Below are 16,149 nucleotides of genomic sequence, written 5' to 3' on the forward strand. Positions count from 1 at the left end.
AACCACATATTGAGATGAATGTAGGTCTCTTGGATGGTACTTGGTGTAGATGACATTGAGACATCAGTGGCTTCACCTTAGATTAGATTATGATTACTCTTTTATGGCAAGTGTGTGGTACAGTGGGGTGAGCTGAAACATCCCACACATGGAGCATTTGACAGGGCTTTCAAAAAAAAGGTAAAAATTGTACAGTAATCAACCTTATAATAATGTTGCTTAACAGAACAGAAATGCATTCAAATATAAATAATTATCAGAAGTTATTTGTACATTCATTATGTCTTTACATTTTTACTTGTACATGTTATTAATGCATGTGAATATATTAGCTTTGAGACAAGACTGGGCACTTTTTTATTTCATTTTATTAATAATTGTATTGTAATGAATTGCTAATAACATTTATTTCAAATCTGTAATATTCCCTAAAATTTAAATCAGTCTGTTCAGTTTGTGAGGAGTAACACAACAAACGATTATTAAATGGGCTCTTGGGTATTCTTGAAAATGTTTCCAAAAGCATTTCCAAAGCTAACCGGAAGTTAAGTTAAGTCTTACAGTGTGACACCTCCAAATGATAGAAAGAGACATTTTCAGCATCAGGCCTAACCATAAAATAGGTCAAAGCTTGCTTGTGCAGATTTTAGGTGCCAAAATAGCTGTATTGTATCAAATAAAACAGGATGTGCATAAACTAATTTAAACGGCTTTATTCTAACACTAAACTAGGCTATATTACAATTTTATATTGAAGAGGACGTCATGGAATATACTATGTGTAAAAATAAGTGGAAATAAAGAAAATATTGTGTTTAAAAATGTTGAACAAATGCTTTATCACCATTAAAAGCTTAGAAAAACAAACGACTTCCGCTGAACTTTTAAAAATCTGTCAACTGTCCTGTCGTTGTAAATAGCTAGCAATAATTTTATAATAATAAATATTAGGTTTATTATAATATTTATAATAACTATGTTATTAACAACAACAACTACAACAATAATAATAATTATTATTATTAACATTTTAAAAGTAAAATCAAATATCATGGCTGCGGAAGTTGATGGGGTTTCAAGCCCTCTTCATCGTCTCATTTGTCTTGATGAATGTAAATCGCAGCCTCCTGCTTCTGGCCCCTCCCACTGAAATCCACACAGACCCACAGAAAGCGGGAGAGGTATTTAAAACTTTTTGAGATCTGTCACTGGCTTTGTCATCTAGAAACCCGTGGCGTTTGTCGCACGCTTTATTACCATACTGACAGAAGACTTTGCTCTGGTTCTTTATTTTATCAGACGAAGGAAACGCTACACCGTGAACTCCCTTAGAAAGTTTTCTTCAGCATTACCGAAGAGTCGCTGGTATGTCACTTTGTTTCTGAGTTTGCTTCTTTGAGACGTTTAAATTGTCTTAGGATTGTTATATGACCAGTTTCGGGTTCTTGTAAGAAATGTTTACAGTCGCATGCTCACTCCGTAGACGCGCACGCACGTTTCACAGCACGCTGAGTCTCACGACGCGACGAAACTAGTTGATGTCTGCAATGCAAAGTGACGTTCTTCAAGTGCACGTAAAGATATAAAGCCCATTAGATTTCATTAAGTGATTGCAATATGTTCATGTTCGTAGTTTAAACTGGAGTTTTGTAAGTATGCACGATGTCTGCAGATGTTGTGATGTGGTCAGGATGAGATGTGAAACTTGGTGCCTTCTGACAGCTGAACTGCAATGTGTTGTCCTGCAGAAAAACTTAAATTCACTGTTTTTTTCTCCATTTACATGAAGCCCAACTCCTTTTTTTTAGGATGAGTGGACTGCCTTGCACAGGGATTTCATTTTATCAAATTTAATGTACATAGTTCACATAACACTGGAGGTACAGTCATGACATGAATCTCTTTCAGTGCATGTAAAGACAAAAACCTCTTCCTTTTATTAGTTGCAGGTATTGTGAAATTCTCAAGCAGGCCAGTAAGTATTAGATATTACAGCTTTGGGAATAGTGTTTTTTTTTAAGTTCAAAAAGTTCAAGGCATACAGATTTCCCAGGACTTATGTTACAGAACTTGATACTATGACTTAGACTTAAACAACAGCAAATATTCATAAATATGATGTCTCATGTCATAGGGGTGATAATTTGGCTGTATGCATACTTTAGAGGTACTATAGGTTCTTTAGCGGGATTAACAGCAGAGGTCCTGTTAATTATGTTAATCATCTTCATTGGACATTGTACAGTTCTAGACCAGTGGTTCATATCTGGTGTAAAGGACACTAAATGTGTTGTAAGTCTGTTCTGATAAGGTCACAGTGCAAATAATCAAATGCAAATAATGTATATTTTAAAAGACTTTTAAAAGAGAGGACATGTTGTTGTTGGTGGCTAATGCTGTTAAATTAGACAGGTGCCAACATTAAAAGGACCTAAAGCTTTAAATCAATCAATCAATAAAAGATGTCATCAAACAATTTTGGGACTGTGTATTTAAAATAAAACTAAAAAAAAAAAAAAAAAAAAAAAAAAAAAAAAATAGACTGAAAAAAAAAAAAAAAAAAAAAAAGAAAAAAAAAATCCTGCGATACCTGGACTGTCAGATTGTTTGTTTGTCTTAAAGTATGCTTAGGTTTGTACATTATTCTTATCATTTTAAGTCCTCACAAAAATGTTTATCAATATAACTTAAAAATTAAAAATCAATCTAAATTTAGAGCAGCAGATGTCTTTGACACTGTAGTTATCATGATGTGTTCGGTTACAAAAGATAATTTTTTTTTTACCTTTTCAGTTTGTCAAAGTGGCTTAATAATAGTATTATATAATAATAATATTTAATAATATTTTATATAACCTAATCCACAATCTGATCATGTGATGTACATATTTATAAAAGTGATGTCTTTGACGTAGACTGAAAGTCTCTTTCATTATGCATGGCTGATCTCCTCAGGGGGATTTGTTCTGGGTCCCGGTCAGGCTTTTCATGCCTGTCATACATTAGATGATCCCTGCAAGTGTCTTACGTGAGAAAACGAGGGTTACTGTGTAGTGAATTCCATGGGAAAAGCTAGTCTGAACTCTTTAAAGTACTTTTTCCTAAAGTGACTTCTCATACGGTGATTATTGTATTGGAGATCAACAGAGGAGTAAAGGTGGTTTCATGAGGATAACAGACCTGTGACTGTTATCTGATTCAAGACCCCTGTGACATGTTGATTCAGGTCCTCAGGGTTAGCAATCATTCACTCCCAGCTTATTACTCTCTAAAAAGATAGAGGGAGACAGAGGAAGTTCAGTGGTTTTGGGAGAGAACTAAATTCACTGCACATAGCTGAGAAGATTAACACAAGATTTTAATTAATTTTACTAACTTTTTCATCTTCTTTTCAGTCTTCATCACATTGGTGTTCTGTGTGTAGTGTCACTGATGATTCATAACTAGAGGTGCATATGAGTAAAAATTGCATGTTGATGCAAGTGTATGTGTGTTACGTGCATGACTCACAAAAAGAGGTCACACACACAGAGATGTGCAGATGTTCCATAAAAGTTTGTGTGTATGTGTGTGCTCTGTGGTCTAAGCGGCGGCCCGGAGGTGTAATTTAGTGTGTTTGTGTGCATGCTGTGTGAATGAACTTGTCTGGTGCTAAAGATGCAAAATTGGCCCAATGAGTCGATCAGAGTCGAGTAGATTGATCAATCTGTATCACTGTTGGAGGTTGTGGTTTTGTTTGAGTGCAGCTGGCCATTTCATGTCCCCAGTGTGTCACTGTTTTACACGTGGCTACACTCGCAGCCAACACGGAGAAGGATCCATTTGGGCCGAAGAGAACATCTTCTATTATAAACATGTCAAAGAGGCCCCCGTCACCATTCACTTACACAAATGGGAAAACGCACTCTGTTTAGACTGAATGACTCAATCCTAATAAGATTCATTAGCAGTCAAAAGGCCAGTGTTGGACTACACTATGGTTTTCGGAAGGCCTCCACTTCCAGAGTGGCCCTAGATGATGTGCTCTACAGGTACCCACATTTTCATAAGTACTCTTGCCATGTTTCTTGGCTGGAGGGAGTTGTGTTTTATTTATACATGGCTAGAAATAGTTGTGGTGTGTTATTCTGTAGAGGTCAGGCTGTATTTGGTCTGGTCTCTCATGCTGCGATGGTTTTCAGAAGGACATGGTCAAACATACCGTAAGGACCCCATGGAATAAAAAATATGAGTTCTATGATTTTTAGTCCATGTCTGTTAGCTTTGACATTGTCTCTTTACTCTCTTAAAAATAAAAGTATTTTTTTGGCAGGAACCTTTTCCATTGCACAAATCAGGACTTTTCACTAGGGGTGTGCGATATTTATCATCTGCAATAATATCTTAATTGTTGTTTTAATGACATGCAAGCTAACATTATCAAGTATGCCACTCACTTTGCAAAAAAGTTTTATTGATTTATTTTACAAAAACACAGAATCTACATGCATGATGAAGCCAATTGGAATTATGAAAGCAAAAAATATCCCTGTATGGATTTGTTTTTTATATTCATATAGTTATAAATTATATCACACAAGCAACAGTGCTGTTTTCCAAAATATTAGCACTTGATCACAATCTCGAATGTAATATTAACTTAATACAACAGTTCAACAAACAAGAAGTTAATATTGAGTGAATTACATTTTAGACACTTTTTTTTTTTTTCGGTTTCGCCAGCGAAAATAATTCCAAACCATGCTGAATCAGAACATTTTTGCATCTCAAAGCAGCACTGCAGTGTTTCATTCCTGAATGAATCTGTTTTTGATCAAATCATTTGAGTCCATGATTCAATAGCTCATTTGTAAAGACAGCCACTTGCTTTGTTTATAAATCAGCCGTTTTGAACAAATCATTTGAATGAATGATTCAGTGAATCACATTTATTAAGACAGGGACTTGCTGCCACCTTCTGGCAGTTTTAGTGTCATATTTATTCATCCATGACGGGCCTAAACCAGCCAAGTACCAGTACAACAATACACTCAGCAAAATATTGTTTAGTTATTGTTATCGAGATATAATGTTTTGTCAATATCGCATACCCCTGCATTTCACACTTACTATTTAACTCTGGGTCATTGTAAAACCCGCGTTTCATGCTGCTGATACTAAACAATTAATCCTGGGTGTTCATAAGATGATATTTCACACTGTGTATTCCTAAACTCTTGGTTAACCTTCTTATTTGCATATTTTGCTGTGTCAGTGTCATTGACTGAATGAATGCCACATGCAACCTGTTTACATGAAGTCTCTAGCATTGCACATCCTCATAGGATATGTTGCTGAGTGTGCTATCAAGTTTTTCCTGAATGGACTCAACCCTAACCCTTTCCATTACTGTTAAAAGCACCTAAATATGAGGCACGCTGTTGGGTGTCTGTTGCTAATTATCTTGCCGTACCATTCTAATGCAATGCAGGAATAACACCCCAAGACGGTGTTAACCCTGCTCCTGAGCAGCGTTTCATAACCCCAGGTAAAAAGCAATTCTAACCCCGTTTCTAAATTACAAGTGTGCCCTTTACCCAGGGATAAAAATGTGGTTTAGAACAACAGTAACCCAGGGTTAAGTGTGAAAAGCCATAATGTCATTAATTAAAATATTAAAATGTTCTTTGCACAAAAAATCCTTCTATGAACTGTTCACTGCAAAGTTCTTTTGGGAACTTAAAATTATTATTTTATGACATCGCTGTGAAAACTCGCACTTGATGATGGAAAGCATCTCCAATATTTATTCTGCTTTTATTATACTGTTGTTGATCACAAAGTTTTTTGGATGGATGTCGAGGCTTTTTAGGATGGGCAGAAATCACCCGTTTCGTTTGCCAGCTTCCATGACTGAAATGAAATACGCTGTGTGTCCCGCCAACTGGCAACCAGGGGTGCCGAAATACAATTGGGTAAACTGGCAGTGGGCGGGTTTCACAAATAAATTTGTTTTTCAGATAAACAAATATTTTAACTTAGCATGTTTCTTAAATATCTGCAAATATATTATGGTATTTTTATTCTTTAGGAGAGTCAAAAACTTACATACAGCACCTTTAAGTCAGTTTCTCATTTTGAACTGAATATGGAAGGTTTTATAGTTTTAAGGCACGCTTCTTCCTCCAGAGTGAAGTGACTCTTTGAGTTCAGAGCGAGGCTGCGTATTAAACCATATGGTGTTCGCCACTCCACCTACACAGTAAAAGTGTGGAGTAGCTACTTATTATGTTCAGTCTGGGGTCTGCTGCCTTAAATTTGCTAATGACATTTCCAGATTTATTCTGAATGTTATTGTACTATATCTTTTCTGCAGAGAACTAGAGGTAGAGACACAATCTATCAGCAGGAGTCATATGAGGTGAGGTCTCTAAACTGAAACAAACACACTATATTTTATAACTGATTGAGTTTAATAGAGTTGCCCATGTGCCATGGTTTTAGTTTACGGTCCACTATTGTTCCGCTGGTCCACTTTTGTCAAAATGTTTAGAAAGTTCAGATATTACACTCACACAGCTATTCAAGAGGATGATACTCTTTATGGTCAAATAATTAACTGAAAAATAACATGTAATGTACCATAATGTAAAACCAATGGGCCTGGGGCAGTGTTTTAATTTAGTATTTAGTATTTTTATTTTTTTCATTAAGCTTCAGTAAGCACTTTTATTTATTTATTTATTTTTTTTAAACCAACTAGGCCAACAGATTTATTTGTATTTTTGTTGTTGTTAAGTGCTCTTGTGTTTTATTTATTTATTTATTTATTTTGCCCAATCCAGGCCAAAGTGAAATGTTTTTTTTTTTGTTTTTTTGAAAGCATTTTTTTCTGTTTGTTTGTTTATTTATTTATTTATTTATTTATTTATTTATTTATTTATTCTTTTGAACTTTGTTTTCCCCATCAAGGGGCTTTTGTTTGTTTTGTTTTGATTATTGTTTTGCTTAGGTTTGCCCTTGATAACATCTTCTTAAATCTGAGGACTCCAAAATGCCTCTGCTTTTGTTGTGAGAATGGCAAGAGAGGGGGACACCAAATCAAAAGAAATCAAAAGCAGAGGGCACTGGCTTGGGGCCCCTATGCTGGAAGTGCAGTATTTGTTGAGATTCTCCAAAAGGACTTCCCAAACTCAGCAGCTGCCCGTGCGTAAATGGCTCTTTGTTCCTGCAGCTGTTTAGAGAGAGAGAGAGAGAGTGAGAGAGACAGAAAGAGAGAGAGCATGCTCTCCTCACCTTACTGAGAGAAAATGAGAAAAGGGCAGAAAGATAGGAGAAGGAAGGAAGCAGAGTGAAAGCTAGAGATGGTTTCAGAAACTGATGAAGTTGCGGCTTTTGTTACTCTTCTCTCGGGGACACCCCCCATGCGGTTGTTTTTAACCATTGATAAATGTTCTGATTGACATTTGAGGTTTTAATCCTCCTGTGCCTCTGTGCATCTTTGTGTAAGTTTTACACATATTAATTCTCCACAGTGCACTTGGTAAGCGTGTGATGGTTTAAGGCACTATTTCTCACCCGTTGCTGCACGGGTGGCTGATTGTGCTGAATGTAACTGCTAAACTCATTAGTGAAATGTTTGGTTTTGCGTCAGTAAACCAGCGTGACACACATGTGATGCTGTTTGGTCAGGTTAATAAGAGTGTTATTGGCCTTTAGATTGTGCATGTGTAAACATATCTACGCACTCTGTGTGAGATAGTGATGTATGCCTCTTCTGCTACTTTCATAATAGGTCATCTTTATGAGCTAATCAAAAAAAAAAAAAACATCAGAGACGCAGCCATGTCGAAAACTGGCGAGTTGTGCGACAGTCACAAACTGGAGTCTTGCACTGCTCTAAACAATAAATTCTTAGAAATATGAACCTCTTCATTTATTTATAATAATAAACTGTCTGTTTTTATAATAATAAACTGACTTGGACCTACATTCACCATTATTTACTTCAAAAACACTGAACCTGTATTACAGTTTTGGTATGGTGGCCATCGAAAACCTTTCATTTTCACTTTTCAAAAAGTTAATTCTGTCAAAATGGAATTAAATGAATTGAATCGAGTCTGACGTGACATTTCGGAGGCTCTGAGCAGATGTAAATGTTTGAAGGCCAGTGTAGATTTGTTTGAAAGGTTTTTATTTAATGACTCAGTATCTGTTATGATGCAGATGGTATGTATATTATCGCACCATTTTCTCAGGTAGAGGACTAAGTGAAATGTCATGCGGATAACGCATGTTGTATTTAAGCTCTACTAGTGTGGCATGTGTTGGCTTTTATCTCACCCTCCGGTGAACTCTGATTTGCTGCTTCAATGCTCAAGTTCAGTTGTGGTCATGTTAATTAGCTGTTGTCTGTTAATGGTATTAACAGCCAACTCTAGGTGTCTAATCTCACTGTTATCTTCACTGCAGCATTTCTTTTATGGTGTTGTGTAAATCACTATGTATTTTTTGATACTGTGAATTCTTTATGCTTTAGTTTTTCATTTTCTGGGGATTAGACATGTATTTCAGTTATTATGAAACAAGCGTACAGTATTCAAAGTGTGACCAGGATGTAACTTAGTTCAAGTTTACTTGTTTATTTGTATTATTTTGTGTAAATGTAAGTTGTAATTTTTTAAAAGAAGTCTCTTATGCTGACCAAATCTGTATTCATTAAATAGAAAGTACAGTAAAATAAAATTCAATATTTGTACTATTTTTAAATATTTTTAAATATTTTTTTTCTTTTAAATATTTTAAAACGGCAAAGCTGAATTTTCAGAAGTGAAAAGCGGCCTTTGATACTGCAGCTCAGGTCAGTGTGACCCATCTCTTGTTCTCTTTACTCCCACCATTCACACGAGGCTTAATTAGTGGGTTGAGATTAACAAGTGCCACTACCCCAACCAGAGCCCTGCTGTCTCTTCCCATCTAAGCCCACAGGATGTGACATTGAGACCCTAATACCCTGCTGCTTGGTCACTGACTGACATCTTTCTCTCTCTTGTTCTACAGAGCTAGTGGGGGCCGTTCAAGAAGACACCCTGCTGCTACATTTTCTGCCACGTCTGGCTTCAGGAAAGCGGTCTCTTCCAGCCATGTGGTTAACGGCACTCATACACCCCTCCTCCATCCTCTTTTTGACCCTCAGCAGCTTGGTCTCTGCAGGTAAGCGATGTTATCCTTGTAACCCATCAACTCTTTCCTGGGTTTTTGGAATAATAGGTCAACAGTGAGTGAATGTGGCATGACGTTGCATCAGCCGTCTATATCTTTTGTTGCGTTTGCCTTATGAAGATGAAGGAAAGACTGGGAATTTTTGAGGGGTGTTTTTAAACAGCCTTTCAAAACTGCCGCTATGTCATGGCTCCTGATTCATTCATGATTTTTATTCGAATTCAGAAGTGAATACCAGTGCTTGAGCACACTTGGGAATTTTGAGTGTGTTTTATGTAAAAGTGTAAATTTCTGGTCACCAAGCAGTGCCAAATGGACCCCATCTGCCTTTGTTTAAAAAAGTAGGTAGTCTCCAAACTCATGCCATTGGTTAAGCCAAAAGCTGACATATCAAACCACTGTGAAACAGCAGTGTTTGGAACTGTGCATAGTGATACTACTGTAACAAGAACAAACCTCTGTAAAAAAAAACCTCACAGTGTTCATTTTTACAGTTTTTTTTTTGTTTTTGTCTTTTAAAGAAAATGTCCTTTAAATTTTTTTGTCAGCTTTACTCAAAAATGGCATCTAAATTTTGTAAAAGAAACATATTATTTGGCAAATAAATGCAAATTGCTCCAAATATTCAAACACTTTATATATTCATTTTAACATATATCAATATTTAACAAAAGCCACATGTAAAAACTATCCTGGATTACCTTAGCTTCTGAAATGATATTATAAGTACACATTATAATATGTTAAAATATTTTTTTTTCTGGGGGTTAGATATGTTTTAGTGTGTTAGCATTCATGAGATGTAATCTAGTTACAAGGTCACTTGTGCATTTGTATCATTTTATATTAATGCAAGTTCTAATTTTAAGTTTATATTGTGTATATATACAGTACAGTTCAAAAATGTTGGGGTCGTTATGTTTTTTGATGTTTTTGAAAGAAAACTCCTAAGCTCAGCAAGGCTGCATTTATTTTATCAAAAATACTGTAAAGATGTGAAATATTTTTACAATTTAAAACATTTAGTTTTAATATATTTTAAAATGTAATTTATTCTGGTCTTGGCAAAGATGAATTTTCAGAAGTCTTTTAGTTTTCAATGTCACACGATCCTTAAGAAATCATTTTAATATGCTGATTTGGTGCTCAAATTATTATTATTTTTTTTTAAATAATCACAATTTAAAAATGTTGATTAATAGAAAGTTCAAAAGAACAGCATTTGTTAGAAATATTTTGTAGTACATGTCTTTACGGTCATATTTGATAAAACTTATTGCAGAATAAAGTATGAATTAAAAAAAGTTTTTTTTTACGCTATAGTGTATCTGATTAATCTTACATGTATAGTATGTGTTTTAGTTAATTAATGTGCTAGCATATTTTTTCAGTTGAAAATCATCTCATGATTAAATTTATCTTCATTTTTATTGACAAAAACCATTACTAAAGATTTGAAATGATGAAATTAACACAATATTTTACTGGATTAAGTCACAGAAAACAGGGCATGTTCTTTGCAGAGACTCTTCGTAGGGCGTTTTCTCGATAAGCTATACTCGCCGCTCATTGTCTTGACAGAGTGAGGCAGTGTTGCCTGTTTTGTCAGGCAATCACGATTCGCCCCCTGTGTTCGGAATTTCCCCGGTTCCTCCCAGCATGAGTCTTCTAGATCTGGTTGTCAGAGAGCAAAGGCCGGGGGGGGATTTGCATTAGGAAAGTGCTGACAGCCTCAATCTCTCAGCCCGAAACACCAGTGTCGTCAGCTATGCCTCTTCTAACCCGACTCAGGCAGCTCTATCTGTGTGATTGATCAGATCTTGTTGGCTCAGTCTCTTCAGAAGAGTGATGATTTGTTCCCCTCTGGCACAACAGCCTGACAGATAGTTGCATGCCAAGAGAAAAAGGGAAAGAAAACAATAAAGCAGCAACAAAACAAACATAAGGAACAGGCAAAATTATGACAGTCATCAAGTCTGGGTTGTCGGGATGGAGAGTTATGATTTAAGAGCGCACATATTTCACACCATTCTATGATTTTGCTCTCACTTGCTCTGTCAAACATCTCTTTGTTGGTAACAGGTCCCACTGGTCATTCTCATCGGTTTTGTGATTTCTCTGTCACTCAAAATGAATGCTTTTCTTATGGAGTTAAAGACCAAATCACATTCTTGAGGTGTAGATGTTGGAATAGAATCACTCAATAAAATATAATAAAAAAGAATCAGATATTAAAGGGATACTCCACCCCAAAATGAAAATTTTGTCATTAATCACTTACCCCCATGTTGTTCTAAACCCATAAAAGCTCTGTTCGTCTCGGAACACAATTTAAGATAGTTTGGATGAAAACCGGGAGGCCTGTGACTGTCCCATAGACTGCCAAGTAAATAACAGTGTCAAAGTCCATAAAAAGTATGAAAGTTGTCGTCAGAATACTCAAACTGCCATCAGACGTGCAATCTGGGTTATATGAAGCAACGGGAACACTTTTTGTAAGCGAAGACAACAAAAATAATGACTTTCATTCAATAATTCCTTTGTCAACGGTCTCCTCTGTGTCTCTCCATATCACTGTATGCTGTGTATGCTCTTCTGTGTCATCCGCACCGATCCTTGTGGCACGGATGATACAGAAGAGCATTAATTAATAAAATTAGTTTATTATTTATTATTTTTATATTATTTTATATTATTTTTGTTTTATTATTGATTAGTCTTTCATATACAACCCATCTGGGAATATTTTAAGGCAGACAATAGGTAGTGACATAAAGGTCCAAATGTACCTTTTTGAAGATGTATTTCAGCTTGACAGGATGACATTTTTCCAGGTCCCTTGCAGCCTTGTAATGATGGTGGAATCAAATGAAGTAGGAGACCAATTGATGCAATATCGCTGTCCCGTTCTAAATAACATATGACAAATTCAGCAAAAAAATGCATGAACACAGAATAAAGATAAAGCATGAATATAGATATTCTTATTCTGAAATATAGTCAAACCTTAGCCATCGATTTCATCCTCCTTTACAGCTGATTCCGAAGTCAATTGGGTCCTTGAAGGTCTTGGGAGAAGCCAGGAACTTGGCTTCTTGAAAAGAAAAAAAAAAGAAAAAACAATTAAAGACAACAATATCTCTCTCAGGAACCATTCTGCTAAGTTGATTGTGTAGCCACACAGTGGCTCTGTTCACATCCTGCCATTAATACGCATCTTGGGTGACACATATGGCCACATTCTTTTATTACAGAGTTAGTTAAAAAATGAAAATTTCATCATTGTTTACTCAGCCAAGACAAACAAGTTTGTTATCTTTGAAACACAACTGAAGATCAGGGTTCCCACACCTTGATTAACTTCAAATTCAAGGACCTTTCAAGTACTTTCCAGGTCCAATACCCTCCAATTCAAGGATTTAATGTGGACACATTTCAAGTGAGAGTGAGGTTACATCCTGTTATCTTGTAAGATACATTGTTACAGTTTTCATGTCTCAAACACAACTTTTTTTTGCATTTATTTTTGGCCATGACAGAGATCTGACATTCTATTTGTTGTATTTCTGTTTTGCATAAAACTGAAGAATATTCGGTACATCCTATACTGTATTCTAAAATTATATTAACTTTTGCATGGATTTTATTGTAAAGAGCTTAGGTAATATGCTTTTAAAGTTTTAAGATATATGAATATGCTTTTAAGCTTTTCTTACCTCATGGGTTTACATTATCTTAACAAGCAAATCAATTAAACATCAACTACCGTGTCTGTCAAACAAAACGTTCAGGTACCATCCTAGTAGTTTTGTGTGTGCATGAACATCATGTAGGGTGAACATATTTTAGTTTTCCAAAAAGAGGACAGTGGGTGCGGGTGGGGCGGGAGGCTGGGGTGTGGTTGGTTGGTTGGTGGTTAAAGTAGTGCAGTGACCATATCCCAAATATCAAAACTGAAAATCTAATTTCCATACCTAAAATAAATATTTTACAGTTATTGTTATCATATTGATTGTAAACACAGCTAAAAAGCTTCCTACCAGTGGCCCCTCCTTCACAAAACTTAACATCTAGCAGTTTTATCATAGGCAGAATGCAAAATGTTTCAATACAAGCATTTCAGTCAAATGTAATTTAAGCAACATTTCAAACATTTAACCCACGGGGGAAAATCAACCCACTAACAGTTTAAAAGTAGCCATAGGAAAAAAAACGCAGACTTGGCAACCCTGCATTCAACACGAGCTGCAGGAGTCAGATTTGACTGATCACGGGTTGAGGAGAGAGAGATGGCTGAGAGACCATGCTTGAGGATCTGCTGCTCAACAGATTCTGAGCTTAATGACAAATATCTGATCTTACTTTACACAGTGTGCGCATGATCATGCAAACAGAAGTGAAAGTGAACAGCGAGCACTCATTCAAAAGAGATTTAAATACTCTGTGTATTTATAGATGCTCCCTGATGCTCGAAAATTATGCAATATTAGAATGTTCACGGAAGCGGGCGGGACTGGACACAAAAATCACGGGAACGGGCAATAATGGTCAGAAATTCAGTGGGAGCGGGATTAAGAAAACACTCCCTTGCAGTGCTCTAATACAAAAATGCACACAATCATTGGCGACTGTAGAAAGCAAAAACTGAATCCCCGACATTTTGGGTGATCCAAAAATGCTTGCTGGAGGCATTTTTTTAAGTCCAAAAAGAGGACATGTCCGGGAAAAAGAGGAAATATGGTCACTCTAACATCATGGCAATGTACAACACAAAGTACCTCACATGGGAAACACTTAACGTAACGCGTAAATGTGCCCAACTAATGTAAGTCAAGCAAGCTAGTATGCATAGACCACAAAGTGTTTGCGAAATAACACATTACTGGACCAGTTGGAATAATATGGAATTTTTTCCAGAAAACTTCTTGCACAAAATAAATTCAAGTACTTTCAAGGACCTGTATCAATGTATGTTTATTTTCAAAAACTTTCCAGGGCCTTAAAAAATTTTTGTTTTCAGATTCACAACCTTTCAAGTATTTCAAGGACCCGTGGGAACCCTGGAAGATATTTTAATAGATTTAATTTAATTGAATGACGGTCCACGCAACTACCACTTTAATAGTTCATGAACTTCATAAAGAGATCTAATCCATAAAAAAAGAAATAATCCATACGTATCGTGGTTTAGTCCAAATTTTCTGTTTTTGTTTATGTTCCCTGATCAATGTTTAAATGTAAAAAAAATAAAAAATACAAAAATAAAAAGTAAATCTGTTCATTGTAAAGTAATCGAGTCTCTCAAGAAAATCTGGACTAAACCATATAAATATATATATATATATATATATATGTAAATATAAATATATATATATTTATATATATATATATATATATATATATATATATATATATATATATATATAAATATATTATTATTTATAATGTGAAAAGAAAATATAGATAGATTCAGACATATTTCTCCATTAAAACTTAACTTTGTATATCTGGAAGTATTTAAGACATTATTTAACCCAAAACAGCATGCCATATGAATTGATAAAGTACCTGCACACTCTGCCAGTGGGCACTAAAGGAAATCGAAAGACTGACGGATTTACAGTTTAACGTAACTTTAACTCACTTTCACGATGCTTGCATAAACGTAATTGTCATAAGAAAAACTTGATGGTAGCGCGTTTGTGTCTTGACGCAGATATGACTACATGACAGACATGATATTTAGCACTGAGAACAAGCAACGTACAGATTACGCAGTTCATGCTTAAGCCAATGGCGAATGTAAGTTTTTAAATGCGCTCTAATTTCAGACTTTTGCATTAGATAACGTCAATCAAATGACTGGTAAATGTTCCGCATTATTTCTCTGTCTGCAGAAAGACTGCTCATTTGCAGCGGGTGAGACAGACACTTCAACACGGTGTTATGCGTCACAAAAACGAAATTGTTAGTGCGTAATGTTTAACAGTCCCACTATTAAAGTTACCATTTCAAATCATGGAAACAGCGAAATGCCACACTCAATGCTTTAAAAAATTAATTTAACCATTTGATGAATTGTCTCATTTGAGTAGAAAACCGCCCAAATAGCTGCTTCAGACTTCAGCGCCAGACTCACAGTAAAAACAGGCCTAGGCGGGAATGGAGGCGAGAGGATGTGTCAACGAAACAAAATGAAAGAAGCCAAAAGCTTATATAACATAAATTGTAAGCACATTCCAAAAAGTTATTTTACACGTAATCACCTTTTTTTCAGGAAATCGAACAGGCATGAGAAATTTTCACACTCTTCTGTAACTTACTTACTCTGCACCTCACGAACACAAACTTAACACTAAACCTGACAAAAACACTGGCAGTTAGTATTTTCTAAATGTGTTCACTACCAATCATATTTTGAGTGAAATTATCAACAAAAATGTTTTTCCCGTGTACTTTTATCAAGAGAAAAGCAATCCAACTTACTGTCGTCGATTCGTGATGCAGCAGTCATTGAAGGGCGGAGTCCAGACAATTCGGCGGGTTTTTTATTTCGCACTTTTAGTGTAAAAGTGAAATTACACCGTATAACAACACTGAACATGAGTACTGTTTAACACTGTAGATTGTTAATTCAACTCTTTGGGAATTAATTACTTTTAACACTGCAAATATTACAGTGCTGATTTTACTGTGTACCTCTTCCTTTAGCTCTCTTGAGCAAGCATTGTTGCTTTGCACTATATATTTGCTTCCTTAGAGTATTTCTCAGACATTTTGGCATATTTACCTGGAGCGCATTTATTAAGGCTCTTCTTTTAAAGTTTATTTTATTTTGTAGTATTGTTGATGAAGCTGTCCCAAACCTTTGTCTTAAGGGTGATGTTGATTTTGATAAATCGGAGTCTAAACAATCTTTCTGAGTGCCAGATCTTGGCGTGCTCA

The 16,149-nt window shown here is 35.6% G+C and overlaps 1 protein-coding gene across 3 annotated transcripts in view; it reads left to right on the forward strand.

Moving 5' to 3' along the window:
• Positions 1–1,121: 1,121 nt before the first annotated feature.
• tgfbr3 (transforming growth factor, beta receptor III) overlaps positions 1,122–16,149 on the forward strand; it is a 102,956-nt gene continuing 87,928 nt past the window's right edge. Inside the window, exons 1-3 of one of the 3 annotated variants that reach the window (XM_042758200.1) lie at positions 1,122–1,181; positions 1,300–1,365; positions 9,043–9,195. In XM_042758200.1, the coding sequence (XP_042614134.1) occupies positions 9,126–9,195 (70 nt within the window). In that variant the 5' untranslated portion in view covers positions 1,122–1,181; positions 1,300–1,365; positions 9,043–9,125. The other 2 variants (XM_042758201.1, XM_042758199.1) reach the window with 2 other exon arrangements.

Source organism: Cyprinus carpio, chromosome A6 (genome assembly GCF_018340385.1).
Source record: "Cyprinus carpio isolate SPL01 chromosome A6, ASM1834038v1, whole genome shotgun sequence".
In the NCBI taxonomy this organism is placed as follows: Eukaryota; Metazoa; Chordata; class Actinopteri; order Cypriniformes; family Cyprinidae; genus Cyprinus; species Cyprinus carpio.